Genomic DNA, 10,532 nt, shown 5'->3' on the forward strand with positions numbered 1-10,532 from the left:
TTTTCTTTTGTTTTTTTGTCCGTGACGTTAAGCGTTTCGGCTTGCATTTTTTATAATGTTGCCTAATAATTGTTAGAATTTTATGGATGTTGACTGTTAACCATTTATTTTACAATGGTTACCTCGACTTGCTTTTTTCCTATCACATATATACTGACAACGCTTTATCATAGCCTACCAGTATTTTCTATAATTCTTGATTGTAACAAAATAGATGCCTGCGACGAGACCAACGTAAATTACATGTAAAACGCTTGTTAAAACTTCTAAAAACCACAACACCAGCAACGTTTCCAAGAAATCCATGAGCACGGGCCAAAGAAAGCCTAATTCGCCACTTCCTCCGAGGATCGACCAAGAATGACCCAAGCGCCGGATCTCTGCATCATGCTCCACTGACTCCATGTGACGGCGGTTCCGGCATCCGGCTTGCGGATCCCACATCGGCCATTTACGCCGCGGCACCTGCCTTCTTGACCTTCCGGCGAGTAATGAACAGAGAAATCCTCCACTATCACGCCAATGTTTTGTTCCTATTTTACGTTCCCTCGGTACTCTGCGTCTCCAGCACCACCTTCATCACCCGCAGGAAATGCGACACCAGATCCGAGTACTCCAGTTTCACCGTCAGCTCGAAGTTGCTGCGCTGCAGATCGCATAACTGCGCCACTCGCTGCACAGCGGCCAACTGCTCCTCCAGCATCTCCTCGTGCTCACCGTCGAGGTCTTCGCCGAAAATACGGTGTTTCAGGCGCCGGCAGCCGGTGGCGACTTTGTTCTTGGGCAGCCACTTCCAGGCGCGGGATACCGCGTCGTAGAGGACGGCGTTGTCTTTCTTCGTACTGGTCAGCCACATTTTGTACACCGAGCAGACTTCGCGCAGTTTGGCTAGGTTGAGGTTCTGCACGAAGCGGATGCGGTGTTCGATGTAGCGCAAGCTCTGGTTCAGCTCGTGCCGACGGAGGTATGCGTCGTAGTCGGTACTGCTACGGAATGTCCGGTCGGCATGCTGCGAAAAAATTAGGCGCCAATCAGCGAACGCTTAAAATAAACTCTATAAACGTATTCGCAAAGAAAACCGTAAATTAAAGAAAACCGTAAATTTAATAAAATTTAATTGAATTAGATAAACTAAATAAAAAAATAAATATGACTACAAATAGTTTAACTATTTTAATTTTACTTTAATCAAAATTTTTTTTAAATGAATTAGTTAAAGAAAACCGTAAACTAAAACCGGTACACGGTAAGGAAGAAGTCTGCAAATTGCAAATTAAAAACAGATAAAAACCATAAATGTTAAAAAATTGAAAGTGACAAAAAATTTTATTCGTATTCTTTAAACGGTTTGGAAATCCGTCAATTAAATATCTTAATAGGAATAAAAGGTAATGTGAAAACTGAAAAGGGAAAAGAAACTATACATATTCGGTACACGATTTGAGAAAATCCGTAAGTTTTAAAATTAAGAATAGAAATAAACCGAAAAGCTTGGAAACGGAAAATGAAAAATGAATCGTGAGAAACATCAGCAATACAATAATTATTAAATAAAAGAAAAATTAATAAACCAAAAGCAAGAATATCTAAGCAATTACCAATAAAAATTCCGATAAAACACTATCAGCAGCAAAAAATTATAATTAATGCCAATAAAAAAATTAAAAAGAGAAATAATAACCTTGAAAACGAGACAAATTCTACAAAGAATTTAGTCAAAGAGGTGGCCATTGCCGAATAAAAGTCAACAAATACCCTGTAACCAAATTTGGTGTTTATTTTTGCAGGGAAAATCAGAACGCTTCAAATAACGTACATCGTGCATAAATATCCGCAACTGATCGCGATCCCGCTTGAGATGCTGTATATTCTGCATGGTCAACTGCGTTTCCGCCTGCGTCTCCCGGATCTTCCCGTCCGTCTCCGTCTTCTTCTTAATCAACTCCACGCGCTGTTGACGCTTGGCTTCCAGACTGCACACCTTCTCGTCCTCCTGCACTTCCAGCACAACGGCCCACGCCGTGATATCCGCTAACAATTCCGCGTTGGCGTCGCGCAACCAATTAGGATTGAGATAATCCGGTGGCGCTTGGCACACGGCTTTAGCAGTATCGTCGATCTGCTTCTGGAGACTGCCCGCGGCGACCTGATAGAACTGGATCTTCCGTCGGATGTAGGTGCTGATGTTGGTGATGCGGTCTACGTCACGCTGTACGCTGTCAATCTCGGTTAGATAGGTGTTCTTCTGAGCGCGACCTGAAATGCAATAGAATAAAATCCTATTATGAAGGTGTAATTACAATCCAGTTACAATAACAATACTTTGAAATACACTTTTTAAATAGCTTAATAAACTTCGATAGATTTCCGACAAGAAGTATTATTTTTCTCGTTTTGACGCGTATCGTTAGTTTAGCAAAAAATGGAATTTAAGGCTGAGGGTCGCACAGCTCTTGAAGGAATGCAATTTCAGAACATTTTAAATTTTATAAAATACGGTAATTTACTAGTAAATTTATTAGATTTATTTTTTCGAAAATTTATGGTGACAAATGTCACAAATCTGCAAAAAATGCGAAACATTTAAACCGAAGGATGAAAAATTTTAAAATGTATTATCGTGCGAGTCTCTGAAATCTTGTGAAGACTGTAGTTAAGAAAAACCTTCCAATGTTATGTGGATCAGTTAGGGTGTACAAATTGAAAGTACCTCGATTAACCTGGGCCTGCAGTGTCTTGAACTGGGGTCGTCGTTCACGGATAAGACGCAACTGTTCCTTAACCTTGGCGACCTTGTCCTTGTCCACTAGATCAACCTTGATGCTGGGTCGCTGTTGACCTTGGGGAACCCTACTGGACATCTTACGTACATTTTCGCTTATGTTATGGAACGGTACTGGCTAAAGAAGTCAGCGAACAGTATGGCATCACAGAGCGAAGAATTCAGCAGCATTTATATCACTGTACGTTTTATATGGCAGTACTGTTAAAGGTCACCTAGACAACATTACACGCACTCACTCATACCGCACTGCGCTAAAAAAAATAGCAAACCGAAACTTTTCTATAATAATTTAGCCAAGCAGAACGTTTTTTTAAGAATTCGGAATTAACTAGAAAAGTATGCAAGAATCCAAAGAATTCGAGCAGGAACCCATTGCGCCCGAAACCGATGCTGATCCCGCTGCAGATGGGCGGCGCTCCACTGGGAGCAATGCCAGCATCTTCACCAATCTCCCCGCGCGTGGTTCTTCGGTGGATTCCTCGCAGGTGCCACCGAAGAAGAGCAGCGTTGTCCAGGAATCAAAGCGTTCCCGGGAACTCTCCCGAGATTCTATGCCCTTCTTCGTGGACAGCGAGAAGGACCTGAAAAGAGATGACAGCGAGCTATTCTTGCCGAGGCAGTCCAAATCGGACAGCGGACGAGACGGGGTTCTAGGAATACACCAGTCGTCTGCCCAACGGGTGCGGGACACCTACCATGCCGTTAAGGAGCGGTTACAAGCGCCAGTTGGAGACGGTCCCAGTATGTACGTTAAGATCTGTAGTTGCATGCTCTTCTAAAAACGGAAGAACTTAATAGCGCGCACTATACCAAACTGTATTATTTGATTTTATTTCATACTGAAAATATTTATTTTCGCCATTATTTATTTACGCCACCGAAAATAATAATTATATTAACCGATTTATTTACAGTTTTATTTATGTGTAAATGCATTTAAAAATTTATTTAGCAATAAATTTACGTGTTTTATTGCTTATGTTAGTTGATATAAGACATTATTAGTACTAGTATTACAAAAACAGATGGAAACGCTTTTCGAAGTAAAGTAATAATAAATATTTAATAAGTCGCTGACCAAAAATTTAAAATTTAAATCGCTTATTCGCGTTTTTCCAAGTGGCGTAACTTGAGGATTATTTTGCCATTTGCAGTTATGACAGATTAAAAGCCGCTGTGAAACACGTGGTAAAGACATCCGATAAAACCGCCTACAACGCTTTCGAGCAGATCCTCAAATCGCAGAATCAACCGGCGCTGGATCGTGAAGCCGGCAACGCGGCGTTCAAGCAAGCGGAGTATAACGACGCTAAAATAAGCGAAGAACTCTTTAAGGTTCGCCCGCTTTACATGCTATCAACGTATTACGAATTAGTGACCTTTATCCTTTTATTCCAGACCGAAGGCGCTCTGGAAGAACGGGTAGACGCGCAGCAGGACGAAGAGACCGGCAAATCGAAGATTCCCAATCTTCTGCGAATCTATCCGTACCTGCGCAACGCCGGGATCAATCGGCTGTTTTCCCGCGAAACGGCGTGCGCGCTGAGTGTCGCTGCAAAGAAACTGCTGGATAACGACGCGAAAGTGCTGAACGTAAAATTTTGGGGGATTATTTATGGAGCTAAAGCGGATTATTATGTTCTGGAAGCGGAAGCCGAGCCGCATGACGATGAAGAAGAAGAGGAGCAACCGGAAGCGGTAAATAATCCGCCACTTTAAAAACGCTTTAATCGCTTGAAATAATGCCAATAAAAAAATTTTCTCTCAATTAATGCCAACAATAATCCAAATAATCTGAAATAATAATTTTGACTACTTCTGTAGGTATTTCGCATTAATAGTTATTTAAAACTATCATATTATTATCATTATTTTATTTAATTATTTATCTATTATTATTACTTATTTATTTGTAATTTATTGATATTTATCTAATATTTTATTTATCGTGTTTTAATAATCTATTTTAATTTACGTATCAGTATTTTTTGAATTTTTTTGTTTGCTGCAATTTATGGTTTACGTTGGCAAAAAGGCAGAAGAAATTCCAGCGGAAGAAGAAGCCGGGGAAATGGCGGAAAACGATGCTTTCGCTAACCTTCCACCAATCCCGAAGCCTATGTTGAAACCCCTCCCGGCGTTAGCGAAGGAACCAAACGGAACCGGCGTAAACACGAAAGCGTATTTCATCGCTAACAAATGTACATTTCTCATATCGGTTGCGTTTGATGTTTAATCTATTAAAGAGTGAATTTTGTAGTGGACGGAAATTGGACGCGCTTGCCGCCGGTTACACCCGATCAAGTAATCATCGCCCGAAGAATACAGCGCGGCTTTATCGGGGATCTTAACGCCAAAGTAAAGGATGATGTTTTTCTAAAGAATCGCTGTGCATGGATTGTATTCTTAGGTTCCAGTTTTCCCGGCGTTTCCCGGTACCGAAGCGCATTATCTGCATGCGCAATTAGCGCGAATTTCCTCCACGACGCATATCTGCCCGAACGGATATTATTTACTGGAATCTGATGAAGACGTTGAAGAAGGAGTAGCGCGTAAGTACAACGTCCTTAGAACTATTGGGTATTTCTCTCGTGAGCGGTTTTTATTGTAGCTTCGTTTAATCTAACTGAAAATCCCGAGTACCAAGCGCCCACGATGCAGCAGCTGTCTCAGCCGCACATGAAGTTCTGGACACACTACGGACAATACATTCTGCGGCAGGTAAATTGAGTTTAATTATTTATAGGAATTTTGTTATTTTTATATGCTATTACTTTTAAATTTCTCCAGTTTTCCCAGTTACTGTGGATCTCGTCTTCTTTAGGGAAGAACGTTCTTTTACGATGCCTTTGAAGCGAACAAGGAAGAAGACGAGGAAGAGGAAGCCGAGGAGGACGAAGAAGGCGAAGCCAAAGCACCGAAACCCAAATATCCGCTGTGGTACCCGGAGAAAGCCGATTGGTACGAACCCGAGCAGAACGTCCCGCCGCCGCTGTGTTCCGTCATGAGCGACATCGGTATGACCGTAATTTCCCATCCTACTTTTGTAGCGACGGCGTTTCTCATACAACGGCATTCCTGGCAGCCAAATTCCGCCGCTCAATTTGGCAGCTTTTGCTTCCCAAGATTAACCTAACGCGAGAATATTGTGTCCGCTAACAGGTATCGATGGCTATCCGCCATGGTCGATCCATTTCGGCTCGCGCATCTTCCCCAGTCAGTCATTCCTTATCCTGCGATCCAATTTGTGGCCGGGAGCGGTGACGATCCTGTACAATCAGGGCAAGTAAGTAGGATAATTTTACAAAGTTGAAAAAGCTTTTTTGCTACATTAGATTCTGCGTGTTCGATAACCAGAAAGACATTTATGTAGTCCGCAAGACGAATCAGCATTCAGTGATCGAGAGCTGAAAGAAAACTGTTGTCCGTTCTAAAATATTGGTCACGATGTTCGCTTACCATTTATCAACGCACTCATTAAGGACCGAATGTTATTCTAGAGAGTTCTTCAACATGTATTTCGGACGCGGCCTGAAATACCGTTCGCAGTTTGTCCCGAATCTCCCTGGCCATGTCAAGCACGAAAAGTATGACCCAACGCTGCACGAAGAGACCGATCCCACGCCGGAAGAGGAGGAGGAGATTCGGCGCGCGGCCGGACTAAATGATGAGGAGAACAAGGAGGGTGAAGAAGAAGGCGAGGAGGAAGCCGAGGAATGAACATGCAAAGCTGGCCGCCTTGTTTTAGAGTGCCAGCGAGCATTCGAATTCTGTTGTGTTGTGCTGCTGGGACTCTGAGTTTCCGCTTAGTGGGACTCTGTCGTCTTTACGGACTGATTCAGTTTTTGTTTGGCTTGCGTTTAAGGAGCGCTAAGCTAAAATGACTGCGGCGATAGCAATGCCGATTTTATGATGCTTTTAGTCGCTATATAAGTGTGAGACAAGGAAATTAAAATAGCCATAAAAATTTTTGCATTTTCATATGGATTTCGCTTACATTTTAGAACTATGGAAGAGTTCTTTTACAAAATTTGATTTATTTGTGCGACTAGATTACTCATCCATCCAACCAAAAACGATTGGCATAAACCAGTCAATTTGACAAACATGATCTCTCCAACAACAGCGCGTTACACAAGAAGCAATAATACAATTTCAGTACCATGAAGTCATCCAGGAAAGTCGGGAGTACGAAGAAGAGCAAGAGTAGAGCATCTGTATATATAAACTAAAGCACCACCAGCGTCGAGCATCGCTCCGTCCCGGCCGCCACACCCATCCATAATCCCAGAGCGAAAACGAATCCAGCGTGCATTAAGTACAGGATTTGTGTTGGTGAACCCAGTCTTTCAGCGCTTGTACATCATCGGCGCTGTTCGACGGGACAAACTTCTCCACAATCTGCAGGAAATGGTGGACGGTGACTTCCGGTACCTGCAAACGCGCAAATCCTATATCACATTTGGAAAATTGACGACAAAACGTAATATAAAGCGCGATGACGCGAGGAAAACTGTATATGTTCAGCGCAGCATTTCGCTACTTTACGGCGCGCAATAACGCTGCACTTAGAACATTATTCCCATTTGGTCAAACCGCCAAATGAGAAGAACAGCTGAGCCAACTTTAAAGATCGCCAAGGGCAAAGTTGACGAGAATTTTAGTCATACGATAAACCAGTTTCTTCAGTTGTCAGAAAACCTCTTTGGAAAAGCATAAATAAAATTCCGTTTTTGTATGACTTCTTTCGTAAGGTGCATACAGATAGTGACATGCAATTCTTTTTACTGACCTCTTCTTTCTGTAGCAGCGGTATTAAACTCTGCTTAATCGTGCCCAACGGCAGCCATGCAGCATTCCTGGCGATGATCCCCAAATCGCTAGCCGAATAACCCTCGGTCAACCCAGCCACCTTCCTAATGTCGGGTTCGGTGAAATTATTCCGAATATCTTTTAGGATCGTGCGCAGGATCAGTTCACGGGCTTTGGACGAAGGCGGACCCATAAACACGCGCAGATCAAACCGCCTATATAAAACCATTGATTTACCTTTTTATCAATCTGAAACAGACTGACTGCGAAGGCAGGAACAGGAACCGACCTGAGTGCCGCGCTGTCGATGCACTGTGGAATATTCGTGGCGCCCAGTATGAGCACCCGATCGTCCTGGCAGCACATAATCCCGTCAAAGTGTACGAGAAACTCATTCTTGAACCGCCGGGTGTCTTCGCGCTCGGCGCCGACGCGTTGCGATAGCATAGCATCGATTTCATCTGCAATGCGTGCGCGTTTTGTTGTGGTTTTAAGAAAGCTGACGTACTCGTTGCCGAAAAGGAGTTTTATGCAAAAATGCAAGCTGGGCTTGACCTTACCGATAAATACTATGGTAGGCTGGATTTCCTTAGCACATTCGAAGAGTAATTTGACCAGTTTTTCACTGTCGCCTACCTGACAGCAAGCAATGTTAATAACACGATAACTACGGTAGGACTAATGTAGAACAGCAATGCTCATGGCCTCATGCTACGCACCCATTTGGATATTAAGGATGAAGCGCTGACATTCATAAAGTTGTAATGGGATTGGGCCGCGCAGGCTTTGGCTAGGAGGGTCTTGCCGTTTCCCGTCGGACCGTAAAGTAGTACACCACGCGGCGGTTTCAGGACCTTTTGGCCTTTAAATAGCTGAAAACAAAAGCTAGGTAAAAAATTCGCCAATTGACGCTGATGCTCCGCTCAGTAACAGCGGAGAAACTAACACTCAAAATTTTGTTTCCTCTCGCAATAATCAACATTATCGAAAATCGCAGCTTTATAATTATGAACTCCAAAATACCATGCTTTTTTCTTTTTGTTTGATGAAAGAATTGTAGTGAATCTAACTGGAAACACCCAAAAACGAAACATCAACAAATGATGAAGCACCCATAAATGTTCTGGTGATACCAATTTAAAAACTGCCACGAAATAATTCTAAATTATTAGAAAATTCTTTTCTTACGATTTTAGTAAAACAACACTGGGAATCAGATAAACGCCCCATATACTATTTGTTTTGCTTTTTACAGTTCAAAAAATAATTTAGCGTTTAGTAGTACCATAAATTCAGAGTAAAACTAATTAATTTGATAGAACAAATATTGACTCTTGAGAGAAAAAGGTAAACTGCAGGTACCTCAGGATTAAGCGCCGGATAGACGACCCGTTCCCTGACGGCCTTGACAGCCTCCTCTTGCCCGATAATATCATCAAACTTCACCCGGGGCATCGTGGTCATGATGGTCGTCAGAATTGTGTCGATCACATGAGCGTCCATGTGCAGTTTCGTAGCCAGTTTACGTCGCAGCACATTGAAGTCCACTTTAGGCGTCGGCGGCGGCGGGACCATGGCGCGGGCTAACACCGCATGCCGCCCGTTAGCGGCCGCTTTCACCGTCTTCTTCGGCTTCTTGATCACCCGTTTCGGGGAGGTCGTGATGGTGCGGCGCGAACGCAGATTCATGGTGTATCAAAGAGTGAATGAGGCGCGACGGAGCGAGTTGAAGTAGCGATGCGGATTACGGCGAGTTGATAGTACGCGGAGAGACGGTCGGACCTGTAAAGGGCATGATGTCTGGTCGGGGAAATTACAGGATACAGTAGTTGTAATGTAAAGAACTTACTAGTTCGAATCAATTCTTGTAACACAGAGTACGCGTTGATTTATCCATACTATATGCCTGCTTATACTTTCGCTGTGCGTATTAGTACTTTCGTAACAATAATAATCCGTTACTATGGCTATTAAAATCCGATGGCCCGATATTCGGTGAACGGACCATTATAACAGAAAGCTTCACATTAAATGCTCACAAGCGCTCGATTTCAGTATTAATTTACTTAATACTGCCAGTTATCAAATACCTTATTATTATTAAAGGAGAAAATAATTATTTTACAGTACTTATTCCTTTAGCATTGTGTACCATTGAGCCAGGCTTGCGTAACAAATACAGTCCGCACTTAATGTTCCAGTAAGTACTATTACCAAAGTACGAAAAATATACTGTACATACATAATGTGCACTAAATCACAACTACTGCACGTTAGTGGTACAGTGCTAATCAATTTTTACTCGTAGGTTTCTAGCTGTATGTGTGCTAAAAATTCCTTGCGTTGCCTACTGGTCAGAAGTCAATTTTTGGCTTCGTCAAAGCTGCTTTCTGGCTAATAAAGTTCTTGTGGTACTAACTTTATGTTGTAAAGTTTTTACCCGGGCCATAATTGCAGCTACGTCATTATTTATTCAAAAAGGTAGCCATCACACCAGCTCCGAAAATAGCGCGAGGCTCGTACGTTGCAGCAAATACAGTTCGCACAGTTCGCGCAGTTCGCGCTCCGCAACATTGCTTCGATTATTTCCTAATATAACGTTACTGGCTTAGTTGTAGTTTACATAATTTCACGCCATCTATAAGCAAGCCTCTGAGCCTGCCGGATAATCCAAAGAAAAGGAATCTGAGAGAATATGCAATCTTTTCGTGATACACTTTATTGAAGAGCTGTTCTTACTTAAACGCTGTCAAAATTCGGATCATGCTTCACACTGTTCACAGCCTACACGGACCATGTGTTTGTTGATCTGGAAAGTATAAATAATTTGACGTAACCTTTTTCTGCGTTGAACGTTTTATTTCGTGATATTCCAGTTCTGACCGCTCCTGGGGATGCTTTATAAGCTTTGCTTTGCTTTGCTTTTTTATATAAA

The 10,532-nt window shown here is 42.5% G+C and overlaps 3 protein-coding genes across 4 annotated transcripts; 1 reads left to right on the plus strand and 2 right to left on the minus strand.

Moving 5' to 3' along the window:
* Window positions 1-127: 127 nt before the first annotated feature.
* On the minus strand, window positions 128-2,934 carry LOC129589543 (uncharacterized). Its single transcript, XM_055484337.1, has 3 exons — window positions 2,711-2,934; window positions 1,817-2,256; window positions 128-1,009 (listed from the first exon to the last, which is right to left on the minus strand). The coding sequence occupies exons 1-3, from the start codon at window positions 2,859-2,861 to the stop codon at window positions 539-541; spliced, it is 1,062 nt and encodes a 353-aa protein (XP_055340312.1). The 5' UTR covers window positions 2,862-2,934; the 3' UTR covers window positions 128-538.
* A 44-nt stretch (window positions 2,935-2,978) lies between these two features.
* LOC129589539 (radial spoke head protein 6 homolog A-like) lies at window positions 2,979-6,752 on the plus strand. Of its 2 annotated transcripts, none has more exons than XM_055484334.1 (10): window positions 2,979-3,530; window positions 3,940-4,120; window positions 4,184-4,483; window positions 4,821-4,986; window positions 5,046-5,143; window positions 5,196-5,337; window positions 5,397-5,506; window positions 5,610-5,802; window positions 5,948-6,071; window positions 6,290-6,463. In XM_055484334.1, exons 1-10 carry the CDS (start codon window positions 3,124-3,126, stop codon window positions 6,318-6,320), a joined length of 1,752 nt encoding a protein of 583 aa, XP_055340309.1. In that variant the 5' UTR covers window positions 2,979-3,123; the 3' UTR covers window positions 6,321-6,463. The 2 variants fall into 2 exon arrangements, with proteins under 2 accessions (XP_055340309.1, XP_055340308.1); XM_055484333.1 differs by having other exon boundaries at window positions 2,980-3,530; window positions 6,286-6,752.
* Window positions 6,753-6,801: 49 nt separating this feature from the next.
* On the minus strand, window positions 6,802-9,575 carry LOC129589542 (spastin-like). The gene is made up of 7 exons (XM_055484336.1): window positions 9,447-9,575; window positions 8,960-9,379; window positions 8,317-8,469; window positions 8,158-8,233; window positions 7,887-8,058; window positions 7,578-7,812; window positions 6,802-7,219 (listed from the first exon to the last, which is right to left on the minus strand). Exons 2-7 carry the CDS (start codon window positions 9,284-9,286, stop codon window positions 7,100-7,102), a joined length of 1,083 nt encoding a protein of 360 aa, XP_055340311.1. The 5' UTR covers window positions 9,287-9,379; window positions 9,447-9,575; the 3' UTR covers window positions 6,802-7,099.
* Window positions 9,576-10,532: the final 957 nt, after the last annotated feature.

This window comes from Paramacrobiotus metropolitanus, unplaced genomic scaffold (genome assembly GCF_019649055.1).
Source record: "Paramacrobiotus metropolitanus isolate TYO unplaced genomic scaffold, Prichtersi_v1.0 Parri_scaffold0000035, whole genome shotgun sequence".
NCBI classification, from domain to species: domain Eukaryota; kingdom Metazoa; phylum Tardigrada; class Eutardigrada; order Parachela; family Macrobiotidae; genus Paramacrobiotus; species Paramacrobiotus metropolitanus.

Excerpts from the sequence above, each read along its gene's own strand:
- LOC129589543 (XM_055484337.1), bottom strand. The coding sequence starts at position 2,861 with ATGTCCAGTAGGGTTCCCCAAGGTCAACAGCGACCCAGCATCAAGGTT. Across the intron at positions 2,257-2,710 it reads GCAGGCCCAGGTTAATCGAG|GTCGCGCTCAGAAGAACACC; the intron begins GTACTTTCAATT and ends ATTGCATTTCAG. Across the intron at positions 1,010-1,816 it reads TGCGGATATTTATGCACGAT|CATGCCGACCGGACATTCCG; the intron begins GTACGTTATTTG and ends ATTTTTTCGCAG.
- LOC129589539 (XM_055484333.1), top strand. The coding sequence starts at position 3,124 with ATGCAAGAATCCAAAGAATTCGAGCAGGAACCCATTGCGCCCGAAACC. Across the intron at positions 4,484-4,820 it reads AAGAGGAGCAACCGGAAGCG|GCAGAAGAAATTCCAGCGGA; the intron begins GTAAATAATCCG and ends GTTGGCAAAAAG. Across the intron at positions 4,987-5,045 it reads GTATTTCATCGCTAACAAAT|TGGACGGAAATTGGACGCGC; the intron begins GTACATTTCTCA and ends TGAATTTTGTAG.
- LOC129589542 (XM_055484336.1), bottom strand. The coding sequence starts at position 9,286 with ATGAATCTGCGTTCGCGCCGCACCATCACGACCTCCCCGAAACGGGTG. Across the intron at positions 8,470-8,959 it reads ATCCGGCGCTTAATCCTGAG|CTATTTAAAGGCCAAAAGGT; the intron begins GTACCTGCAGTT and ends TTTTGTTTTCAG. Across the intron at positions 7,220-7,577 it reads CGCTGCTACAGAAAGAAGAG|GTACCGGAAGTCACCGTCCA; the intron begins GTCAGTAAAAAG and ends GCGCGTTTGCAG.